Source organism: Leopardus geoffroyi, chromosome C3 (assembly GCF_018350155.1).
Source record: "Leopardus geoffroyi isolate Oge1 chromosome C3, O.geoffroyi_Oge1_pat1.0, whole genome shotgun sequence".
NCBI lineage: Eukaryota > Metazoa > Chordata > Mammalia > Carnivora > Felidae > Leopardus > Leopardus geoffroyi.
In genome coordinates this window covers 8538407-8564905 of record NC_059338.1, presented here as the reverse complement: position 1 = coordinate 8564905, position 26499 = coordinate 8538407, and the positions used below count along the sequence as shown (strand labels likewise).

General features: G+C 44.9%; 1 protein-coding gene across 5 annotated transcripts in view; it reads right to left on the bottom strand.

Moving 5' to 3' along the window:
• The window catches only part of PBX1 (PBX homeobox 1), a 297252-nt gene that overhangs the window by 86122 nt on the left and 184631 nt on the right, over window positions 1-26499 (bottom strand). Inside the window, exon 1 of one of the 5 annotated variants that reach the window (XM_045455406.1) lies at window positions 15938-16079. The exons of the other annotated variants lie outside the window; for them this stretch is intronic. Coding sequence (XP_045311362.1) covers window positions 15938-15941 — 4 coding nt within the window. The 5' untranslated portion in view covers window positions 15942-16079. Of the gene's footprint in view, window positions 1-15937; window positions 16080-26499 lie in introns of those variants that run through there. 5 annotated transcript variants of the gene reach the window in all.

Genomic DNA, 26499 nt, shown 5'->3' with positions numbered 1-26499 from the left:
TTTCCATTCCACCTGTTTTCGTGCCAGAAATACATGTGGAAGGTACTGGGACTTCTACATAACGATGGGCCTTATCTCCACTTAAAATAATAAACTTACAAACTTGAAACTGAACCAAATCTGGGTTGGCAGGGAGCACAGAAGCCCAGTTTTTGATGTGTGCTCCCTCCCACTTATCCATTCTCTTCTTTGCTCCAAATCAGAATTCTTCAGGAATGACTAATAAAGAGATAGCTTTCCTCATGCAAGGGAGAGTTAACACGTTCCTGGTACATCTACACAGACAGGCAGACGCAGGAAACCACCTCCATCCTGCACCTGAACCCTGTTCCTCTCTGGCCCCGACAGGGTATACGTGCCTCCTTCCCATTCCCTGTTTACAGAGGCCCTGAGAAGTTTCTAGGGCAAAAAGTATTCCTTGTATCCTAAGCAAAACCTCCAAACAGGGCTGACCTTATGGATGAGAGACCCATGCTCAGAAAGACTCTGTATTTGGTTTCACGCTCTCAGGTTGCCATCTTGAAATTCTAAGTCATTTTTGAACAAAGGGGGGAGGTTCACATTTTTGTTTTGCACTCAGGCCCCAACAAGTTATATAGTTGGTTCTGCCTCAGAATGTATTTTCTTATTAAAAACGATCCTGTAGGGGCGCCTGGGTGGCTCAGTTGGTTAAGAGTCCGGCTTTGGCTCAGGTCACGATCTTGCGGTTCCTGAGTTCAAGCCCCGTGTCAGGCTCTGTGCTGACAGCTCAGAGCCTGGAGCCTGCTTTGGATTCTGTCTGTCTGTCTCCCTCTCTCTGCACCCCCGCATTTGTACTCTGTCTCTGTCTCTCTCTCAAAAAAAAAATACACATTTAAAAACTTTTTTAAATAAAAAATAAAAACAATCCTGTAAATAGTGACCTGATATATAACCCAAATAGGACCAGTGCATCATACTCAAGGCACACTCTATCTTAAAACCAGCACCCATGTCTGGGCCTGGGAACCTAACTGTGTAACACCTGCCAAAAACGAAAAAGCTATTGTCAGGAGATCAGCATCAGGAGAGACTGCAAAAGAAAAAAGCGGGGGGCAGGAGGGATAAACGAAAATGTCTCGAATACAACCCGTTCATCAACTGGCACCCACTGAAGGGGTATCGTACTCTAGAAGAGCCCTTACTTTTTATGTCCAAAGTGGCATCAGAAGACCTAGGGGCAATGTCCAGTCTCTGCGTCCCACTAGCTGGGTCTGCCTCTCCCAGCCCAGCGCCCCTCACGCATTTCTTCTAGAGCCTTTCACAGAGCACCCTGCGAGGAGCTGGGCTTGGCTGGTGCTCCCCATCTGTAAAACGGGGGTGACGATGGTGACCACGGTGAGTCAGGACCATCAGGGAACCTCAATATGAGAGGCGGGTAGACAAGATAAGGGAACAGAAGTGCTCGGCAAACTGTAGAGTGCCAGGCCAACCAAAGGCTTCTCTTCTTCCACTTGCAGGATGATGATGCTTTGTCCGTGTTTGGTCCACTGGTCCTCCAAGATCTTCTCCCAGCGCCCCCCGTCCTCCCATCCAGCCACACGGAAAGCATCCTTGTAGGGCTCTGTTCAACTAGACTATGCACATCTCCCCCTCCTCTGCTTCTCCAGGGCTTTGAATGACGGCACACAGCTCAGTAGGTCCTGTGGACACCCCACGCGTCACGGATTTATTAGAAATCACAGCTACCAGTTGTTCTCCATGCTGTTTGCTCGTTGCCAACTGGGAGCTACCCGTGCAAGGGTGGGGACCATACGTTACCCTTCTTTTGTCTTCTTACAGCAATTAGGACTTTGCTAGGGGCATGAAACGGGCTCATAAATACTTTCTAATATATTCAAACAAGGTAAGCTGAGTCAGTGAGTAGAGCACATAAAGGCATCACTATGATCTCACATAACAATCTTTTAGGGGGCGTTTCATACCCTGAGAGAAGGAGTGTATCTGATGGACAGGGACACAAGTTTCCATGGTGCCCTAGAAACTGGATGGCTTTATAATCAGACAGACCTATTCAATTCTGGTTCCTCTGCCTCTTATTAGCTGTCTGGCTCCAGGCAAGTTAGTTCACTTCTCAAAGCCCCAGATTGTTTCCTCATCTGTAAACTGGGGGGAATCACACGTATCTGGCAGAATTGCTAACAGGTTTAAATGAGTTAACGTGTGTAAAGTCATCAGACGTGTGCTTGGCACACAGAAGGCATCCGGTACCTGTTAGCTGCTTTCTCTCAGACTTTTGCTAGGTGAAATTCATTTTGAACAGTTAGGACTCCACCAAGTATTTGCTTCCTCCTTCCCCAAATCTGGCATCAGAAAACAGTCCCTATCAGGAGCCAATCACCTTCATAGATAAAGCTGGTGTTCCCTTACCTCAGGCCCCATTTGCAAAACAATCAGAGCAAAAGTGTCCTGTTTCCTAAAGGACATTTAACGTCCACTCTACTGCACAGGGTGCGCACGCGCGCGCGCGCGCGCGCACACACACACACACACACAATACACCCAAGACAAATTTTTTAAAGATAACATTTCATCTTTCTGGGCAGAGACAGAATCATGGGTGAATTAAGGGCAGAACTGTATGTATATATGTCTTTATACCACCTGCCAATTCTTGTCAAGACATTATCTCTTTATGTTCCCGGAACTGAGGGTTAAATCAATATCCATATACTGGTGATGACCACATACATAGTTGTTGGCAGAAAGGCCAGGGTGGAGGAAAAGTATCTTAAATCTGGAACTATATGGATATCTGCCTTTCAGTGCTGGAAAATTCCTTCCCAAAGGAAGAAGATCAATTCATAGAAGAATTATAACAACGTGACTAACAAAAATGAAGGGGAAAAAAGCCTTGAGTCATAAGAATAATGTCTTTAGACATAAGAAACAGACAGTAGTTTCAATGATGATAAAGAAATAGACTAACCTACAATAATGTCTTTAGACATAAGAAACAGACAGTAGTTTCAATGATGATAAAGAAATAGACTAACCTACATACTTCATATAGAGTTGTGAAAAAAGGCTTTGTATCTGGAAATATTTCACTACGCATCTCAAATTATAGTCTATGTAGATCTATGTACCAAAGCTGCCACGATTTTTAAGTCTTTTTCCAGGTAGGTGGACTATAGTTATTTTGACAAATCCCAATAGCATTATAAAGGCAGAATAAAAGAAAAACATACAGCTGAAAATGTAACAAAATAAGACAACTAAATTAGGGGACCACACATCGGGGTCTAAATAAAATACGTGATGGCGTGGGCAAGCCTGTAAAGCTTCTCCCGACATTCTGAAGAGACCAGCAATGTTCACTCGTGAGTAATGCGGTCATCCCCACGTTACTACAACAAAAATATTCGAGCAAGCTACACTGTCAAGTAGTCTATGTGGATTTGTGACCTAAGGAAAATCCTATTAAGAGGCCAAAGTGATATACAATGTGAAATATTATACACAGATACACAAATGCACACGAAATTCTTTCTGTCACAAACATATAGGGGCTCTGTTTTCATCTTATCCTTTGAAAAACATAAATAAATAAAAGTTGGCCACCGGCTGTCAGTATCTGTGACATGTGACGTGTGTGCGGCGTGATTCCAAAGCCCTTCGGGCATCTGATTTAACTGACAAAGTGCCGAGGGAGGACACCCTACTTGCTCAGCTCATGGCCAAGGACTCGGGTGATATTTGGACTACAAGGCAAAAAGTACATGCCCAAGTAGATGGAAACCGGGATTGGTTTTTCGCTAGAAATAAAGTCAGGGGTAAGAAGCCCTCTCCACTGAGGCCAGATGGAGACACACAGGTTCCTTGACCACGGGCGGTAGAATAACCAAGGAGTTGACCCCATAAATCTCTGCAATCCTATAAACCACTCTTTTATGATTTCAGCGGAAGTAACACCAAGGGGGCTAGTGGATTTCGCAGCTACGTATTTTTTCTTTTTTTTAATTCTGCAAGAAGTACACAAAGTCAACTTTAAGAATTTACACCGGGGCTCGAAGGTCACTCCCATCTCCAAGGACTGACGGCCAGTGGCAGGATCAGAGTCAGACCCTTATCGGTCTCGCTGTTGCTCTCCAAAGCATGGCACCTCCTCGGCACGAATGCATTCAGTTACGCCCATGTAGCAAACGTTCATGAACACAATGATCAAGATTCGCCTTTGCCTGTAGCAAACAGGCTCTCTGGTTTAATAGGACACTTCGGTCCCGAATCGGCTGTAGACAATAAAAATGACTACCCGGTCTATCATACCTGGTCAAGGGTCAAGGGACATTTGGGGGCTAAGGTTCCCACTTCTCTTCAAGAGCCGGTGCGATTTCAGAAGTCTACCCTGTTTCTAAGAGGTAACTGAAATATTTCCACACAGCTACGTTTTCAAGGCTGTTCCTTACAGCTAAGAGTGGCCAGATCAGTAAGTCCTAGTCAATGGGATACAGGGGGAAGTAGAGCTAGTATTCTAGAAAGTCCTCCTAAAAAGAAGTTAGTCCTTCCTGACTAAGTGGCTTAGTCAGTGAAGCTTCTGACTCTTGATTTCAGCTCAGGTCACGGTGTCATGGTTCCTGAGAACAAGTCGCATGTGAGCTCAGAGCCTGCCTGGGATGCTCTCTCCCTCTGCCTTGCTTTCTCTCAAAAATAAATAAACATTTTTTTTTCTAAAGGAGTAAGTCCACTCTTCTTCCTTACCTCTTCCTCCATTCTGATGCCTGGAATGCAAAGATTACACTTGTCTTCTATTTCTTGAAATGGGGGGAGTGTGGTTTCTACTGAAGTTGAACCTAATCCTAACACATCTGCACGGGATTTGAATTGTGATTTCAGAATCTAAGTTTGTTTTCCAATCTGTAATCTAAGAAAAATAAAATACTTCTTCAGAGTTATCAGGAGGGTAAAAACAGAGATATTATACACTAAAAGTATTTTGTACATTGAAAATTACTGTACCAATATTAGTATCGTTGCTATTATTTTTCAGTTTATTTCAAATTACCAGAGAAAAGTAGGTCAACGATTGACAAATTAAAGCCAGCTAAAAATAGGAACTCTAATTTCATTTCTCTGGCAAGATTTTTTTATTGGCAGAAAGTGAGTCCAAGATAATTAGTTGTATGAAAGTGAACACAGATTATTAAACATTTCTAATTGTTGTATTCCTAGAAAATTGCTATAAAGACATTCTTTATGAATGCAAAACAGGGAACAATGGCATGTCTAATTCCATGTAGGTCCCAAGTTTCTACTGCTTGCTCACCTAAAATCATTTGGACACAGAGCTGAGCCAGGAATCAAGGTGGACGGAGACCCACGGAGGACTCCATCCACAGCACGCTTCAGAACCAGATGTTCAACTACTAGGTCACCTCCAAAAAATGTTTTAGCATAAACCAATATGAAAATAAAGCACACTTTACTTTTAAAAGTATGTAAGGGGCTCCTGCGTGGCTCGGTCAATGAAGCCTCTGACTCCTGCTTTTGGCTCGAGTCACAATCTCGAGGCTCGTGGCATCGAGCCCTGTGTTGGGCTCTGCGCTGACAGTGAGGAGCCTGCTTGGGATTGTCTCTCTCTCCTCTCCCTCTGTCGTTCCCCTGCTCTCTCTGTCTCTGTCTCTGTCTCTCTCTCTCTCTCAACATAAATAAACTAAAAAAAATTAAAAGTGTGTCATGTCTCTGAAAAATGTAACCCTCTGTTTTGGGTTACTCCTCACTGTTCTCTCTCCACTAGGCTGGATTCCATTTAACTGAGTAGGAAAAAGAAGGGGTGAGGCTGAGCTGAGAGGTGCTGCAGCTGGCAAGGAAAAGAACAGGGTCCCTTAACCACGGCTGGTGCTGACCTGTGTGGACTCGGCGTCTCAGCTCCTACTATCACATGCTCACACTCTCTCGTCTACATCGGCGATTTCTCTTGTAGACCACTTCATCCTTCATCTTAAATGACTTAAACAGAGGGGCGCCCGGGTGGCTCAGTTGGTGAAGCGTCCGACTTCGGCTCAGGTCACGATCTCGCGGTCCGTGAGTTCGAGCCCCGCATCGGGCTCTGTGCTGACAGCTCAGAGCCTGGAGCCTGCTTCGGAGTCTGTGTCTCCCTCTCTCTCTGCCCCTCCCCCACTCGTGCTGTCTCTCTCTCTCTCTCTCAAAAATAAATACACATAAAAAAATTTTTTTAATGACTTAAAGAAAATGCAGGTGGGTAGAGTAGGAGACAGTGTAAATGCATGCCCCCATTTCACTTTACAAGGTAGATTCCCCCAAGTGAAGAAAGAAAAAATAACAGACCTACAAGTGTGACCACACAGAACTGGCTTCCCACAGCAGGTGAGGAACACAGCAAAATTTAAAAAAATTTTTTTTAGTGTTTATTTATTTTTGACAGAGAGAGAGAGAGAGAGAGAGAGCATGAGCAGGGGAGGGGCAGAGAGAGAGGGAGACACAGAATCCAAAACAGGTTCCAGGCTCTGAGCCCTCAGCACAGAGCCCAATGTGGGGCTCGAACTCACGGACTGCGAGATCATGACCTGAGCTGAAGTCGGATGCTCAACCAACTGAGCCACCCAGGTGCCCCGACACAGCGAAATTCTTAATAAAAAATCATCTTCGTGGAGCATCTGCATAATCTCATGAAATCTCAGTCAATCAAAGGGAAACATGGCCGCTGGTTTTCCCCCATTCTTTGAAACAGCTGGTAGATACCTGAACTAGAAACTCCTCTGAATGCAACTATAACACTGCATTTGCCCAACACTTAGCACTCATGAATTTGGGGTTGAGGGAGAAAAAAAAAAACCTTATACTGATCCCAAATAAATACAGCCTGAATAAACAGCATGCTTTCCTACTTACCTAAATGTTCATAAAAATAATGCCCCAGTAAAAGAACATATTCAATGTTTATTTTTCAGACTTCCAAAACACTCAAACCCGAGCCTTTTGGCACGCACGAGCACGCACGCGTGCACACACACGCACGCTTACACTACTACCAGTGTCTAATAAATATGTGCATATAAGATTACACTCATAAGTTTGCATAATGTGCTGCACACGTGTGTTCTATTTTTAAACACCGACTTAGTGAGCTGCGTATACATGTGTTAATCTGAAGACAAATCCTTGTCCCTGACCACAAATGTGTCCTTAAGTGGCATGATGCGACAGGGCAGGACTTTTAACGGCACAGAGGCAGAGAAGTGGTTGTACTGAAGGTTCTTGAATAAGTCATGGAGTCAGAGGCAAGGAATCGACGAGAAATAGGCAGGAGAAAGAAAGAGGCAGGGTGGGGGCTGAGGCCGCTTGTGCATTTGTCCTACGGCCTCAGCCCAGGTGAGAGGAAAGAAAACATCCAAAAAACCAACTGCGACCGTTATTCCCTCGGCTTCCAGTGGGAGTGCGACCAAGTACTCTGAGGGCAGATCTAACAGCCAATGTCCGAGGCGGGACACAGGCAGTTTGAGAAATTCCTACCCATCAAGCTTTATTGTGTTATTCCAACTAAGCAGAGACAAAAAGACAAATCTGAGCTCCCGACTTTCATTTATAATTGAACCAGGTCCAGAAGGATGAATCAAGTACCATCTGTAACGCATGCTGCATTAGCAGCCGGGAGAATAAAATATTCAAATTACTCTAGGCTACCTCGCATAATGACAGGGCTACAGAAACCGACTTGTACGTGGGGGGGCGGGGCGCAAACGAAGAAAAGAAAGTTTTTGTGTTTTGTTTTCTTTTTTTTTTTCAAGTTTATTTTGAGAGAGAGAGAGAGAGAGAGAAGGACAGACAGGTAGACAGAGAATCCCAAGCAGGCTGCTCACTGTCAGCAAAGAACCTGACGTGGGGCTCGAACTCACAAACCTGGAGATCATGACCTGAGCCGAAATCAAGAGTCGGACGCTTAACCGACTCAGCCACCCTGGCACCCCTGTTTTCTTTTTTTTTTTTATTGTTGCTATTTCTGGGCAAGAATCAACCCAAAAAGTGTCATTCTCAAAGAGAGAAAAAAACATAGTTGGGGGTGGTGGGCGCTTTTAATGTATTTATTATTCTCAGAAAAAGCTGAAGAAGGGACAGAGGGAAAGAGGGAGGGAGGCAGGAAGAAAGGAAGAAAGGAAAAAGAGGTGGGGGGAGGGAAGTGCTGTCCCCAAATTCATCAATTTAGAATCCTTCTCCCTTTAGATACAGAATCCTGTGGTTCTAGTACCTTCCTTTGTGTACACAGGGGCACTATTTGGGGGAGGGGGCGCGGGTGGAGTCGAGCTGCTCATTCTGATACCGCTAATCAGGGCTGCCGAAACGTGTGACATGGTAAGTGGCTGTAGCCCCTAGCAGTAGTCAAGACGGAGTGACAGGCTCCATTTAAGATGTCACTGCACATAATAAAGTGTAAAACTATACTTAAAATAAACGAGATAGAAACAATAAACTTGACTCAGTATTTGAACTTTTACAGACACACGGAGCCTGGGAGAGAAAGCATGTGTGCTCTGGGACTTTGCAGAGGCTCCTGGTTCTACGGTGCTTTTACGACTCCCATTTCTGGGAGATCCGGTCAGACTCCAAGTGCAGGTCAAGTGGTTGTACCTTATCATGTGAACTGGGCATCTGACTCGCTCACAGCCCCAAACCCGAGGGGGCAGCAGCACAAGCCACGCCAAGGGCCAATTCGAGAGTCACCGTGTTCCCTTCAAACGCCTCGGAAAGGGACGTGAGCGCGCTTCCGTGTCCGGGTTCCGGAAGTTTCTCTCAGCTACAGTTCTCTGTGCCCCCAAACGTCCACCTGTGCCTTGCCGCAGCTTGGTTTCATCTCTTCGGAAGGTTTAACGCAATATTGTCAAGGCTGGTTGGCCCCAAATTGGAATGATACTTTTTTTTCCCCCTCCAGGGCCTGCAATTACTGTTACATGTGGGGGTGGATTCAATGTCAAAGCAAATGTTTTCCTTATGTTTCTTTCTTTAAAAAAAAAAATAAAATAAAAGCATAAATGGGAGCCAGCAGACAAAGCTGAACCAGCCACCCAGCCTTCTGAGTCATAGACAGGCACTGAACGTGGACTTCCTTGTGTGTTAGACTTGGGGGCTTCAGCTCCGGTGACCCCAGCCCCGAAATCTGTTAATGCCACACGTAAGGGCAGGGCTTGGAATGAACCGCTACGCCTTGCTAGCACAGCACATTACTGGAATTTGGGCTCAGTCAAAATAATGTTATAATCTACTGCCTATATATTAGTTACCATTTCCACCTTCTATCCTAGCTGCCTGGCTTAATGACTTTTAGCAAAGTGCATGTAGTCCAGTGTCCAGAACTGGGTTCAAGAAAGAGAATAAATGGGGGCCTGGCTGGCTCGGTTGGTAGAGCTCACGACTCTTGATCTTGGGCTCGTGAGTTCAAGCCCCGTGCTGGGCGTAAACATAAAACGTTTAAGGTTGTTATCATCCGCAGGAAATAAAAAGCAATGGCGGGGTGCCTGGGTGGCTCAGTCGGTTAAGTCTCTGACTCTTGATTTCGGCTCAGGTCATGATCTCACTGTTCATGAGATCGAGCCCCATGTCGGGCTCTGCACCGACAGCATGAAGCCTGCTTCGGATTCTCTCTCCCTCTCTCTCTTGCCCTCCCCTGCTTGCTCTTTCTCTCTCTCAAAGATAAAAAAAAAAAGGCAATTGCAAAGTTGCATGAATTAAAAAATAACAATAATAATAATTAGCAGCCCCCACTCCAAAGCCTGGGCAGCCCCTTGCCATTAAGGGTGACCCTGACCTTCTAGGATATCCAACCCGACTCCTCTTAAGAAGAGGTTTGTTTGGCCTTCTCTTGAGCTTAATTTTCCCTTATACTTCCTCATCATTCCATCCGGCCTGGCACTCTCATCATTTGGTCAGTCAGCAAGTGTTTGGTGAGCATCTAGTGCGTGTCAGGCACCGAGAGCCCGACAGACACTCAAGACGTGCCAGTGGAACTGACCAAACCGAAAGGAAAAAGCAACAGACTTTGGTTTCAAACATCTTGACTGCTGGAGGGAAAAGAGAGTGAGAAAAAAAAGTGAATCACCGAACTAGCACACTTGGAGGGAGGCTAGGTGTAATCCCACCTTGTCCTGTGCACTCTAGTCTTGCACGTGGCTGGCTGCTGGAGAGGAAAAGAAAGGCTGCATCATGGATTCTGAAGGTGACGGAATAGGAAAGAAGTGAGGAGAGGCAGGTTTCCACCCGGCCACAGGCCCTGGGAGTCCCCTTCCTGCCGTGCTCTGATAGGGCTCATTAGGCGGGGACCCTTCTGTCACCTGCTTTTCCCATGTCCTCGACTCCGTGGAGCTGAGATCAATCCCCAGCATCAGGGCACATCTAAAACCTGCCACTTCAGAGTCTGTCTGCAGCTTGCAATGTCACTTCCCACCAAGCCGGGCTGCAGTCACTCGGAGTGGGAGTTTTATTAGCCATAAGCCATGACACCATGCAATGATATATTTAAGCAATAATGAACAAGAAAACAGTGGTTGCCTGAAACAACCATTGAAGTGGTAAAAATAACCAACGGTGTTTTGTGAACAAAGTGCTACGTGCAGAGTAGATTCTGTAAGAAGCAAAATAACACGGGCTTCGGGGGGCCGGGAGGGGGGGGGTTGGGTCAAGTTGTAGGACCGAAGAGGGGAAACTTGCTGGGGAACATGAAATACTGCAGGAACGTCAGGTGGTCGTGGCCGTGGCTCCGAGTGGCCAACCGGATGGTCGGAGTCGATCCGCTGCCCGACCGATAATCCCACGTGTCCCAGAGCTCAGCTTGCCTACAAAGTCGAATTGCCTCAAAAGCCACGAAAGGCCATTTCAAATTATAAAAGTATTAGCGTTGCAGTGGAAGATAAGAACTACAGGAGAATTTACTCAGTCTTAGGAGATCCGAATAGACCCAAATGTTCGCTTTGACGGGCCCAGCTGAAGTACGGACCTCGGCCTGGCCCGCAGACCTCACGGGGTTTTACTGGGTCAACGCAACCTGTGTGAGAGCCTGAGTCAGTGCAGACTGGGCTACAAAATAGAAGCAGCATGATTTAGAGGTTTAAAAAAAAAAAAAAAAAGGTTTAAACCGGCTTGGAAAAATGCCTTTTAAAAGCCTTTTCTTCCTTCTCTGTCAATACCCAATTGGCTGCAGGTGTAACACTGACTTCATGGGCCAACTATGCAAAATGGGTAATATAATTTACGTGATTAGGAGGGTGGGTGAGATAACACCTTTCAAGCCCTTAAAACTCTTTAAGGTAGTTTGGAAGGTGAAACATGACTTTGGGGCTGCTATTTAAAAATCAACCCCTTTGTGTTCCCTATTTGGTCACACTCCAGACAATAATAGAAAATACGAATCTTAAGTGTGAAAGTTACGACTAGGTTACAACGAATGCCGTTCACTTAGAACTGTTCAGGTCCTGTGTTCACATTTTGAAAACTTACAATGTTTCATGACTTTTTTCCACTTGTACTCTCTGAAACTGAATCTCAAAGTCACGGTCAGCTCATCAAAAATATCACTGGAGTCCCTGGTCGGGTTATATCCTTGAAACCCAATGTAGTTTATATACATCTCCCCTCCAAGAATCTGCCCACGGGGGCAGTGATGTTCTCTGTCTTGTTCATTGCTATAGCTTCTGTTCTTGGCGCAAAAAAAGGAGCCCCATAAATATTTGATGCATCTTCCTCTTGACCAAAAAAATAATAAAATCTAGATCAGCAAGTTTCAGAAATCTAGCTACAAACCTTACCTTCACTTCACTAACTCCAAACACTGTGCAACTCCCAATGTATCACTGACCTAAGAGGGTTGAGTTCTTCAGCGAGTTGCTACATAAATATAAAAAATTCTCTCCTTATCTAGACTTTATCTTTTTAAAAAGCGTTTATTTAACATTTATTTATTATTGAGAAACAGAAAGATACAGAGCATAAGCATGGGCATGGGAGGGGCAGAGAGAGAGGGGAAACACAGAATCCGAAGCAGGCTCCAGGCTCCAAGCTGTCAGCACAGAGCCCCACACCACATGGGGCTCGAACTCATGAACCACGAGATCATGACCTGAGCCGAAGCCGGACGCTTAATAGACTGAGCCACCCAGGCGCCCCTAGACTTTATCTTTGACAACTGTTTGAATTATGATTTTTGTTGTATTATCACATTATGACTTCTCTGGATCCCAATCTTTACCCTTCCCCTCTGCACACATGTTCCTATGTCATGATAAGCCTAAATGCATATATTCATAAATAAGTATACAGACATCCAGAGTTGGTACTAAATACATTACCTTCTTCCATTTGTCTCATAAGCACTGAATCCGGAGAGCTACGCAACATCCCAGGAATTCTCAAATCAATTTTCCTCTAGTGAGTGGATTTTAGGGTTCTGGTATTTTCATTACATAGGCTTCTATTCTGAATGACCAGAATTCACGTGATGCTTTTTAAATTTCTGGACTATGCACGCAACGTTAGGGTGTCCTAAGACCCCACGGCCAAGTGTTTTTTTTTTTTTTTTTAAATCACAGCAAAGAAAAAGTAATTATGACTGTGAGCATAGGTGTATGGCATTTCTGTGTAAAAAATGTGTGAATTATTTCTTTGGAAACAAACAAACAAAAAAACCGCTCTTCTAATTTTTAACCCGTTTTGCAATGCCCAAATTAAAGGGGCCCTTTTTAAAAATTGAGGTTTCCAACTGACCCCACTGTTTTCCAGAAGACTACAGAGGCGGGGGGGAAATCCACCAGCCTTTTTGTGACAGGACTTGAGTTACGTAGGGCGGCGTGAGGGAGGGAAGGGGGCTAGTCTTTGTGCCCGGCCATCCCTGTGCAATGCTATTCGCATAATATGACAATGATGGCTTACATCAAAAGCCACAGTGCAAATAATCCCCTTCTCCATGCCATCCCGAAGTAAAAGCCGGCCCCTTAGAATGAGAGGCAAGGTGCCAGCATTAGATAGTCCTTGTAGGCCAGCTAGCTCTGCACAGAGGGGAAGGCAGGGGAGTTTTCTTCCTGAATTGGGTTTTACGATGAATGCTGACTGGCACCAGGAGGCTACCTTGGGCCCCCAGAGCCTTCTTAAAACCCTGGCAGCCAGCCAGGGAAGCTCCAACTTTGCGGCCCAGAGAGAGCCATGTTGGCAGCTTGTCAGGAGCCAGGGAGTTACACGGCGCCCTGGGGGTAATAATATTTTCCAGAACGCTCAGGCTAATAGTCCCATGACGGGCGATTCTAAGGACTATAGGTATGCTCTTCCCTGTCCGCGGTGTTGAGGCTCCCATCCATCTCCGCAAAGTGCCGAGGCCACACTCCGCTGACCTTCAATGGCAGAGTTGGGGACACATCCTTTGTTTCACGCCACTTCATGAGGGTGCTCCATTCAAGCCAAGTCTGGCTTCTACTTATTGTCATGCTCTGAATTATTTTAAGAAAAGAACATGTTGTACATGTACCTGGAGGCATTCTGGCACCGGATGCCTTTTTCTACCTTCTTAAAAAAAAAAAAAAAAAAAAAAAGGTCCCACAATTACCTACACATAAATACACAGTACAGATCCACACTGGTTTAGGAGGATGTCCAATTGACACCCTGGTTTCTCTCTAGATCAGCAAACTGGAATCTTCCGTTGTTTCTCTGAAGGCAGCTGCAGAGGCCGACGGTTGACAAGCTCTGTTCTTCCACCGAAGGTCCAAGTAGGGAGAAGCTGTGTTTCGTCTCCCGGATTCATCCTTAGCTTCTGAAATGTTAATCTCTTTAATTTCTCTCATCACGATGGTTTTTAGGGGGGCCTGGGTGGCTCAGTTGGTTAAGCATCCGACTTCGGCTCAGGTCATGATCTCAAAGTTTGTGAGTTCGAGCCCCACATCCGGCTCTCTGCTGACAGCACAGAGCCCGCTTTGGCTCCTCTGTCTCCCTCTCTCTCTGCCCCTCCCTCTCTCTCTCTCCCTCAGTCTCCCTCTAAAAAATAAACATTAAGAAAAACATGATTTTTAATTCTTAGCATCACCTTTAATACTACTTAGAAATGCGTAGGGTTCTCTGTTTACATTTTATTGATGGAAAAGATAAAGACGGAGGAATCGAGTTCGCACCTCCAAAACGTTCAGATAAAAGAGATCCGTGGTGCCACGGAGCCTGCTGGGTGAGCTGAGTCAACTTCAGGGGCTGTAGTACAATCTATGATGCACCATCACAAAAAAATGATGGAGCGTAACATGCCCACAAAGCCAATCTGTATCACCTTAATATGTAGATCTCTCTCTCTCTCGCACACACCCCTCTATTTGTTTTAGAACAATAAACTGCATTTCGTTACCCTGTTGAAAAGTAGGGTAGCCATTTCTCTTTACACAACGACTTTTTTTCAGGCCCCGCGAGGCAACGGCATTGAAACCCACATACAGGTTGATGCCAGTTTTACGTGTTGAAACAAACCAGTCACTCTTTCTCCTGCTAAGCAGTTAAATTAGAGAGTATTCAATTAATAACAGCTGAATATTCTGTCACATTTAGGAAGATGTATGGTAAGACAAGCGAGTTGTGATGTATCTGACAGAAATGATAAAGGTTCTCCCGACACAGTCTGGCAGATACTTGGCTCCTACCGCGGCTCTTTCTCATGTTCTAAAACGTCAGCAGCACAGACCCAAGATCCAGCACTGGCTTCAAGAAAAGAAACACTCCAAAGCGAATCAGAGGAGCCTCTGCCAAGTTCTCGAAAGGTGTCCAGCCTCTGCTTTTCCCCCATGAGCCACGGACCCGTGTTCCTGTCCCTAAGCGAGCCGGGCACTCAGGCATCAAGACAGCAGGTGCACAGTCATCTGGGGATCCTGGCCACGCCGGGTGGGGCCCAGACAGGACGTCCCCCCACCCCCCACCTGCCCAGCCCAGGCTCACAAAGATACGCACTTTCCCCAAGCCCACGCCTCTAATGGCCAAGCGAAAATGCTTTTCTTATTTGTTACCTATTCCTCGAGAAGCAGGAATGCTGACCCCTTCCTGGCCACATTAAACAGAAATCCCCCCTCTCAGGGGCCTTTCAAGGCTGCCTGGCCCCTTCGGAGCGGGAGGGAACAGTTCAGACTGCATTTATCCCTGCTCCCAACACTGGGAGCCTTTATCCACATTCCGTTAGCAAACCGCTCAGGCCCAAATTGAAAAGGAAAGAAAAGAGACCACAGTAAAATTGCTAACATACGGGGAGTAACAGAGCAATGCATGACACAGTCCTAGGACACTCTCCCCGGCCCCAGATCCCGCCCCCCCCCCCAGCCCCCGGCGGGCCAGCCACAGTGGCCCGGGGGAGGGGGGGGGGCGCCGCTCTCATTTCCGAGAACCCACAGGGTCAAAGCCACACACTGGCTGTGTTGCTCACAGATGGCACTGGCAGAACGGAGCGAGGGCAAACGCGGTCTCACAGGACGCGATGTTAACTTCCAGGCAGCTCCTTCTCGAAAACTGAAGTGTCTGTGTCCCAAGGGTGGGGGCCACGGGACCGAGAGCAAATGCAAAACAAGGAGGTGGAAAGTCCTGCTACAAAACGACATGAAACCCACAGCAAACCAAACCACACCGAGCCGAAGAACGAGGAGAATTCAAGTAGCCCTGCTTTCGCACGGAAGCGATCAGAGCATTCGTCTAGAGTTTTGTTTTCAAAACAAAGGCGAAAAGTTGTTGATTTAACTCGAGATCGGTCTTTGCAAAATGGGGTTGCACCACCTAAGAAACCCCAGAACCCCATGCTGTGCACTTTTTTACAATCACGAAAGAATCAGAAGAAACAAAAAAGCCTAGCCAATATTTTGCGCTTTTCCACAACTTTTCTCTGGCCGTGTGGACAGGATTCATGTCGTTTTCACTGTCCTCCCACTAACTCCATCAACAAAAAATGTGCAAAACACAAACTTACTCATGTCTGCTATTAAGAAATCAAATTCAGGGGGCGCCTGGGTGGCTCAGTCGGTTGAGCGTCTGACTTCAGCTCGGGTCACGATCTCGCGGTCCGTGGGTTCGTGCCCCACGTCGGGCTCTGGGCTGACGGCTTGGAGCCTGGAGCCTGCTTCCGATTCTGTGTCTCCCTCTCTCTCTGCCCCTCCCCCAATCATGCTCTGTCTCTCTCTGTCTCAAAAATAAATAAAGGTTAAAAAAAAATTAAAAAAATAAAAAAAGAAATCAAATTCAGGGGCACCTGGGTTAAGCGTCAGTCGGTGAAGCGTCCCGACTCTTGATTTCAGCTCAGGTCACGGTCTCACGGTTCGTGAGTTCGAGCCCCGCATGGGGCTCTGCACTGACAGGGCAGAGCCTGCTTGGGATTCTCTCTTTCCCTCTCTCTCTCTCTCTGCCCCTCCCCTGCTCATGCTCTCTCTCCTTCTCTCTCTCAAAATAAATAAAATAAATAAGCTTTAAAAAAAAGAAATCAAAATCATCTCCAAAACCCTTTCAAGTTACAGTCTTTCAAAATTCTCATGCCCAAACTCACACACCATCCCCCTGCAAAGCGACTGAAAAACTGATACCAGTCCCAAGGATGCCACAGACTTTTCCCAAGGGCAGAAAGCACTTACACGGTCACGGAAAGGCCTCACCTCCTTGCCCCAGCGGCAGAGGCCGAACCATCTTGGCAGAGTATATCAGCGGATTCACTACACTCTTCCCTGGATCAAAATGCCCCTTGATTTTTTCATGTTCCACAGAATTATGATTACTGCCAACTTTCCCCTCTACTCTATTGGCAAATGCCTTGGATGAATAAAGCCCTCGTGGTGTTTAGGAGCACAAGATCACTTTATTCCCCTAATACACCCAGTGACACCGTGGGGCAACAGACCCTACCACTTAATTAGATTATAGAACTGTCAGGAGTGGGTGAGGTCTTGAATTTATGTTCCAATTAATATTTAATAGAGCTTAATTAACAATTCCCCCCTCTCCTCCTTCCATATTCTGCATTCTTCCCCCCGTCTTCGTTCTCAGATCTTGTTCTAGGATGGAACTATGGCTCGCAGTATCTGGTAGGGTAGCACCTAGACACCAGAGGCCGGTTTTGCTTAGAAAAGGCACTGGTTGTGGTGCCAGCAGAAGAAATTATGGGGAAGCCTCTTTCTTAAGAGCTTGTCCTGTGCCTGCCTAAATGTCCAAGCATTCAGGGTGCAAAACAAAAACCTGACGTGAGCTAAACGGACATGCTGATTGACGACCCCTTTAACTTGTTCATTTCTTGGGAAGTCACTTTGAAGCCTCCACGGCACTTGAAAGGCAATGGTGCTGACACTTCCTCAAAGCCAGGGATCACACAAAGGGAAAGAGAGCTTTTAGAGCCAGCAATTCTCAAACATTTGGGGCGTGGGACCCCTCCACGTTCTTAAAAAGTTCCTTAAGCCCGGGGCGCCTGGGTGGCGCAGTCGGTTAAGCGTCCGACTTCAGCCAGGTCACGATCTCGCGGTCTGTGAGTTCGAGCCCCGCGTCAGGCTCTGGGCTGATGGCTCAGAGCCTGGAGCCTGTTTCTGATTCTGTGTCTCCCTCTCTCTCTGCCCCTCCCCCGTTCATGCTCTGTCTCTCCCTGTCCCAAAAATAAATAAACGTTGAAAAAAAAAAAAAAAAAAGTTCCTTAAGCCCTCCAAAGAGTTTGTGTTCATATAGATAATAGCTAACGGTATTTGCTGTATGAGAAATTTGAAACTAGAAAATTTTAAATGTCTCTTCATCCATTTTAAAACAGTAATAAGCCCACTACATGTTAACATAAATGTTTTTTATGAAAAATGCTATTTTTGAAATTAAAAATATAAGAAAAATGTTTTACATTTTTGTAAATCTTTTTTTTTTTAATTTTTTTATGTTTTCATTTTATTTTTCAGAGAAAGACAGAGTGAGAGCAGGGGAGGGGCAGAGAGAGACACACACACAGAATCCGAAGCAGGCTCCAGGCTCTGAGCTGTCAGCGCAGAGCCTGACGTGGGGCTTGAACCCACAGACTGTGAGATCATGACCTGAGCCGAAGTCTGACACTTAACCAACTGAGCCACATAGGTATCCCAACATTTTTGTAAATCTTTTTAAAGTGTGACCTAATAGAAGGCAGGGGGGTCCTCATATCTGCATTCAGTCCTTGGCAACGTCATATACCATGTAGCCTCTAGAAAACTCCACTGTATACTCATCAAAGACTGAGTGTGAAAAAAAAAAAAAAGGCAAATAATGTCTTAGTATCATTATCAAAATAGTTTTGACCTCCTGGTTCCCTGAAAGGGTTTGCAGACCCCCCAACCATCTCTGGAGAGCTGCATGTAGCACTGGAGAATTTCAAAACGTTTTATGGATACAACACAACAGGCATGAACAGGTCAAATCGCCCTTCACTCCCCCAGTCTCCACTCTGATCATCATAGCTCATTACGCCATACATAAACCATTGGTTACAAGTTACAATGAAGACAAATCTGACTACAGGCTTTCTGCTCCAGAACTTACCCTGCTAGTTCTTATAAAACGTTCTTACCTAGGATATAAAATAAGGAACACTTAAAACTAAAAAGACACAAAGGCAGAAGAAAAAGGAAAAACAAAGTCTTCTCCAAGCCTCCTACAAGCTACCTCTTGTTCCAGTATCCAGACTGAGATAAAGCTGCGTCAGCCAGGGACAGAGCCCCAAGGCAGCAAGATGGCAAGAGGACATCATACTATTTCAGATCGACTGCACTCCCCCTGGCCCTCCCCACCGAGAATAGCCAGACCAGACATCAAGTATGAGTGTACTTTTTCTTTTTAATGCCCTTGTTTGAGAATATATTTTAGTTGCTAAGAAACTAGTTTCTTATTGTAGATTCAGTGAGAGTAAAGATAAAGCAACTGTCAAAATAGCATGTTATTTTGACAGTAGCCATATCATAACCATAAATGATACAGTTTATCTGTACATTTTTACCTTCACTAATGGGGTCTAAATACTGTATTCTCAGATATCTCATACATACACAAAGACACACACACACACATGCTTTTTAATAAGGCCACCACATAGCAATGAGCACTCCGGGAACATGAACGAATGAACACACACACCACTCAGCCCAAATTTGAAAGTTCCTCTTATTTATTTATTTTTAAATGTTTATTTTTTTGACAGAGAGAGAGAGCACATGTGCACAAGCAATGTGGCGGGGGGGGGGGGGGAGTGGGGAAGGAGGAGAGAGAGACAGAGAAAGACAGAGACACAAAGACAGAAAGGGAAAGAGAAGGAATCCCAAGCAGGCTCCCCGCTGTCAGTACATAGAGTCTGATGCGGGGCTTGGAATCATGAAATCATGACCTGAGCCAAGATCAAAAGTCCCACGCTTAACCCATTGAGGCACTCAGTCGCCCCAGGGGCCCGTGAAATCCCCCTTGTAAATGCAACTTTAGCAAAGTACAAACACTCTACTGGCTTTAGCTCAGTGTTTACTACGTGTGAAGTATTTTTTTTAAAAAGAGATAAAACTGCCTTTTATTCTATTATTTTTTTAATGTTCATGTATTTATTTTGAGAGAGACAGATAGTAGGTATGAGCGGAGGAGCAGCAGAGAGAGAGAGAGGGAGACAGACAGAGAATCCTAACTAAGCAGGCTCTGTACAGTCAGCACAGAGCCTGACATGGGGCTCAACCCCACACACCCTGAGATTATGATCTGAGCCCAAATCACAAGTCGGATGCTGATCCAACTGAGCCACCCAGGTGCCCTGAAATTGCGTTTTTAAAAAGTAATACACATTGTCTTCTAAGCAATAATGTTTTTGCTTAAATCCTAACTTTTTATGTAAAGCAAAAAAGGCTTGGGTAGGGCTGTATTCACTCAAATCATCATTCCTACATACTGACTCTCAGTCCCTGAGAGGATGGTAACCACCATCGGACAAGGCAGACCTTCTATACTGGCCTGCTTGGTCTGTGGTTCTCCTGAACCAGGCACTTGGGCTTTGATTGGGCACCCTCCCATCCCCTCAGCCATCCGTCCCAACATCCCCTAGCTACTGTCCTTGTAGAAAGCTTTTGGTGTGGTCAAACGGTCCAGGCCTCGCTTATTTTTTTTTTTAATGTTTTATTTTTTTTTTAATTTTTGAGACAGACAGAGACAGAGCACGAACGGGGGAGGGGCAGAGAGAGAGGGAGACACAGAATCCGAAACAGGCTCCAGGCTCTGAGCTGTCAGCACAGAGTCTGACGCGGGGCTCGAACTCACGGACCGTGAGATCTCGACTTGACCCAAAGTCGGACGCTCAACCGACTGAGCCACCCAGGCGCCCCCAGGCCTCGCTTCTTTAACAAAAGTAAGTTCATGTGAACGATCAAATCTACCAAAATCTCCAACAACTCAAACCAAATACCTGAATCTATACTTCATCACATTTCCGTTTGGCTGACAAGCAGTTTGGGGCAGAAATGAAGGAAAAACAAAAACAGATCTTCATCTCCCTATGTCTACCTACCGAGGGACTGGTAATAATAAATGCTATTCATCATCACTTTCACCTATTTCTTAGGGCAATTACCCTTAAAACTCTATCTAAGGAACAGTAAGCGGTTGTTAAAAATCATTATTTCAAAATAGTATAGCAACATGGAAAAGTTCTATACTGTTTTGTTAGTTTAGTCATAAGCAAGATGTTGGTGCCTGTTCCAATTCTAGCAATCTCACCTACATCTCTATCTATGCATCTCTCAGTCTACAAATGGATAAAAACGAGGGAGATAACAACAACAAAAAAAATGCAACGTGTTGCTGTATCTGAGGGGACAGGATTGTCGGTATTTCTTTCTTTTGTTTCCCCAACTCTCTGTGCTGCTTTAACAGCATCTGGATAATCACAAAGAGAAGGAAGGACATCTTAGGAATTCAGCCGTACTTGATTTTCCCTACTTTGGGGTGGCTTGAAAAGTTTTACCAGAGGTAGTAATACCTATCCAGCAATGTCAAGGTTAGGCTAAAATCAAACCTATGATTAGAGTTGTACGTGGTTTCTTTCTGGCTTCCTCCTCATAATGCTGATCCTCCTTGAACTGGAGAAAGATGTCCTGTCTTCTCTAGCACCCAACTACCACATCCCCCCTCCATCCTGAGGTGCTTCCGTAAGATTAGGGTGGTATTTTCAAATCCTCATACAAGATCTGAGGCAATGTGGTGATCTTTCTCCCCATCCAGAATAAAGGACAGATGTCATGGCCGTTTGTTCCCCATGACCAACAGTCCCCGCTTCTCGTCAGCTCCAGGAGAGCCTCCTCTGAATTCAGCCAAACCGCAATGTGTAAACACTTCTGCTGTGAGACTCGAATTTGGTGATAGAAATTCCAAGAAGCCAGAGGCTTCTGCAAAATAAGTGAATCATAGGGAAAAAATCTGCTCTTTTCTGATTGACCCTTTTAATGACGTATTATTTAACCTTCGATGATCGAGGTCACAGAGCCTGCCATGACCTCTTCTAATGACTATTAAGCTGACCTTAGGCAACAAAGCCAGCAGGAATGAGAATTGATTAGGAGAATGTGCTGCCTCTTTCTGAAGAGGCCGGACGTAGAGTTCTTATTTCCACTTAATTATCTCTTGGCCTGTCCTCTGATACACATGACTGCTTCTAGAAGCCAGCAAGCCGGAATCACGAAGCAGTGGAAGTCAGGTGAACCCCCATGAACTGTCTCTCCCTGCTCTCCTTGGGGACGTGGACACACACACACACACACACACACACACACACACCCCTTTGATCACACCATTACCATTTATGGTGTGATATGGTCTTTCGGTATCTTCTGTTTTGAATAAAGAATCTGAGGCTCTTAGTGTTTAACACTTTGCATCTCAAATGCTGCTGATCTATTTGTATAATTTGTCAAACCGAAAGTAAAAAAAGAATGCATGGTGTCCACACTATTTCCCATATTGGCTGAACTTCATTTTGAGCTTAAAACGGTGGGGAGACCTTTCTTCATAGGTTGTTTGGCATATATTATTTTAATACTCACAATCAGTGTATATGTTAGGAGATGGAGTAAGAAATATTTCTGCTGTGATATGTAAACCTTATCTCCCAGCTGTCAACCTTGAATCTAAACAAAATTCTAAAGCTGTCTGACCCCACCATGGGACACAATTCCTCCACAAATATGCAGGCTGTGATCTTCCTTGGTCTCACTGCAACTCAGGTCAAGTCCTTGGGCATCACCAAGGTCCAGCACATGTCTCCACTCAAAGGATTATTAATTATCTCACAATTGCTTTACTCCTTAGCCCAGGAAGAAACGGCAAACGAAATCCTACTTTGCTTATTCTTCACGTGCAAGATGGCAGATACTTTCATTTCTAGCGCGCCCGTGGTCGTTCAAGATTCAGAGAGGTGCAGTTACTTGCTTACGGTTACAGAGTCGAGGGCTGTTCTAATCTAAGATCCAGCGAGCAGAACACAAGATACACAAAAATGTATTGTCCTAGTTACATCTGTAATAGGCCAAGAATATAAACATGACCGAACTTGTCTTCGTCCTAGCTTTTGCAATCTTTTCTTGTACTTTCAAATATAGACATGAAACACACACACACACACACACACACACACACACACACACACACGTATGGATGCCACATTAACATAAACAAGAGAGTAACAAACATAGTACTCTCTACTGTCTGGATCTGCTAAAAGGAAAAAGATCATTCTCAAATTCACTAGTATTTAAATCTGGAAAAAAAGGAATTTAGTGGACAAATAAAATTTAGAGTCAGAAGATCGGAATTTGAGCTAGTCGTCGGTCACTTTTGAGTTAGGTGCCCCCTGGAAACCCAGGTTGCTGAAGCCTGAGCTCCTCACCTGCACAAAGGGAACGATACCCCTCAAGGACTCGCGGGATAATAAAATGAGACAATGCGGTGATTTTCATGTTTTCTGAAACATGAAATCCTTCCTTTAGGATTATCTGGAAGCACCATACGTAAACTAGACGAAGGCGGCTACACTCCAGAAGAGAAGTGAGATCCTGTCCCAAGTCACCTCAACCCCACCCCATGTACCCACAAGCAACCATGAGGACCCCATGGAATTCTGTGCAGAAAAATTGGAGATAATTCATATAAAGGCAATGTAAAACGGTTGTTGCTAGGGGCCCTGGGTGGCTCAGTCGGTTTAGTGTCCGACTTTGGCTCAGGTCATGATCTCGTAGTTCGTGAGTTTGAGCCATGCGTCAGGTTCTGTGCTGACAGCTTGGAGCCTGGAGCCTGCTTCGGATTCTGTGTCTCCTTCTCTCTACCCCTCCCCACTCCTCAAAAATAAATAGACATTTAAAAAACTAAAAAAAAACTGTTGTTGCTAAAAGGAGAACTGATAAGAAATCTAGACAGGGAACACATAGAAGAAAATAAAAGACAACTATTCACCATAACTTTCTCAAGTGACACTTAAGAGTTTGACTACTTGTTAGCACTTTTACCTACAAATCCCATGCTAAGCGACCAAGATGTGTGAGCACAGTGCTCCCTATTAATTTACTATCCATTCGGAACCTCTTGCACCAAGAGGCCAAGCACAGGAACAATAATTCTGAATACTTGTGACACCTAAAAGCTGGCTTTCTTAGCTTTTCTTTGGCCATAGGAAAATTAGAGTCAATACTTTATTTCCAAATACTTAGGATGGCCACTTAAAATATACATGTTATACTGTTCTTTTTATTTATTTATTTTTAATTTTAGAAAGAGAGACAGGGGAGGGGGGCAGAGGGAGAGAGAAAGAATCTCAAATAGGCTCCGTGCTGTCAGTGCAGAGCCAGACACAGGGGCTCGAACTCATGACCCATGAGATGATGACCTGAGCCAAAATCAAGAGTCAGATGCTTAACTGACTGAGCCACCCAGGCGCCCTGGAGAGATATATATATATATAGAGAGAGAGAGAGAGAGAGAGAACGAACCCAACATGGGGTTCAATCCATGACACTGGGATCATGACCTGAGCCCAAATCAAGAGTCAGATGCCCCATATACTGACTGTTATAAAATAATCAGAGGCCTTTCCTGGGCATTGCTCAGGGCCATGTGGCAACAGCGTTATCAGTGAGAGATTGTTTCAACTCTGATATTTAGAAGGTGTCATGGAGGCCACCTGGGAGGATCCTTCAGAAGCACATGGCTCAGGAATGTCAACTCTGGTTGGACCAGACAGTACAAGCATCCGGAGGAGAATGGAACTCAGGATTATGATATCGACAGCCATGGCCCTTGGTCCCATATGTACATCTGAAGGCATGAGCCAAATTCACTAAGAGACTTCTGAAGGCTCTTGGAGAGGTCTGGCCTCAAGATGGTCTCTCACTCAGCTCACGTCTTTATTAGACACCTCACAGAAGGAGTGAATTGGCAGAAAATGCTTAGAGCCTTTGCCCTAACCTGTAGCTGCTTGACTAAGTTCACGACTAATGACTCCTGAATTGATAGTGTTACTATTACTTTCTTTGGGTGCTTTACGTTTAGAGGATGCAACTCAACTAGAAGATTCAAAGCCACTTACTGGGTTGACCGTGTTGAGAAGCAGGGAGGCACCTCATCTGTGGTTCTCTATGCGCTTTCCAACACATTAATTATTATAGCACTCTGGCCAAGAGACAATGTTATTAGCCCAATAAGATAAGGGCAGAAGTGTAGGTGTTGATATAACTGTTATTGTTAAGATGAAGTCGCATTTGGATTAATAAAGGCTCGATCCTTTATGAAGCACTTTCAGCAGGCAGCATGTGATGATAAAGGGAAGTCCCAGGGCAGCGTCGGGGAAAGACAGAATTCAGTAATTCTAATTTCCAGGCCATTGCTCAGTCTGTAGCCCATGCTTTCCTTCTATTTTTCACTGTAAAGTTTAAGTTCCCTGCTCTGATATTTTTCCTTGGTTGGAGAGGCAATGTGGCACTGTGGGAAAAAAAAAAATATGGATTCTAATATCAGCTTTGCTAGTATCTAGTAAACGTACTTAGATATGTGACCTTGAGCGACTTTCTTCATCTCTCAGACTCAGTTTCTCCATCTTTAAAATGAGAATAGAAGTATTAACCTGTAAGTCTGATGTAGATAATAAAATATTACCATCTAAGTTTGGTGTCGAGAAGAAAAATATTACCTCCCAAGTTTGGTATATTACACGGAATAGTCTTGCAGATGACAAGTAATCAACCAAGATACCATCCCTCCCTTCCCTCCTGCACTCCCCCCAGTCCCCACACACCCTATCTTTTTAGATACAACACCAGACCAAATAGCTCAACTAAGATTTGGGACCCACGTAAAATCTCCACCTATGCTGATGAACAAACTTCCCTCAGATTACCTATATGTTGTTCTTCCCCTGCCCTATAGGGTTGTTGCAAAGATCCAAGAAGGCAATGGATCTAAAGACATTGGGTATGGAGGCTATACAAATATATCAGAATAGCTGTGAGTGCTATAGTCACTTCACGTAAGAGAGCCGTGTTCAGTAACTATTTGCTCATTGGACACATAAGAGGTTGTGGTTGGAAGCTCGTTAGTAGTGAGTGTAGACGATTTGTGTTATCTCAATCCAAACATAAAGAAGTAAGGAACTACAGAATGGAGAAAAGGGAATCTCCTAAAGTTACAAGATTAGGCTAGAAATGAGCGTAGGAAACATAAGCTACCACTGAGTCAGACACATTACTTTGAATTTCAACTTGGTGTTGAACGTGGGTGTCGTCTGCCTGTGTCTTCCGCTATTTCTGAAATTCTGCTAGTGTTCTCTGCTGTTCTGTGACCTTACCTCTCGGTGTTATCTTCTGGTGTATGGGACAGACGTTGAGATGATAATGCCCCAAGTCCATACGACCCCATCTGACTTGCAAGTTGACGAGCCAATATCCACTCTACCTTTCCTCCTTAGAATCAGAAGTCCGATGTATTTAGAAAATATGCCCAGGTAAATGGTTACATTCTTCAGCTTCCTTGAAGCTAGCAATGGCCACGGAACTAAGTTCTGGGTAATATGTATGTGGAATGTTCTATAAGGGTTTTTAGAAGGCTCCTTAAAGGAATAATTCAGATAAGAAGTATGCCCTTTCTAACCTTCTCCGTCCTTCCTGATTGCCTGGAAAGTTGATGTGATGGCTGGAAATCCAGGAGTAATGCTAGATTATGAGGTGACCTTGGGGGTGGAAGTTAAATGCAGAATGATAGCTTTCTAAGGCCCCTCGCTCTCAGATGACTCACTTTTGGAATTCTAGTCCACAAGATACTGTTTAAGCCACCAATATTTTTAATGTTGCTGGCAGACGGATCTAATGCTAAGTGATACAGAGTTGGTAAACTGTCGAAGAGAATCCTGGATTTTCTTGGAATCGATTTTGGAAACATACATGAAATATGATGCGTAGTCTCACAGATGCTACCTAATAAATCCTGAGGGGTCTGGCTGATATAGTTATGCAAAAGTGCAGGTTGGACAGATAGCCT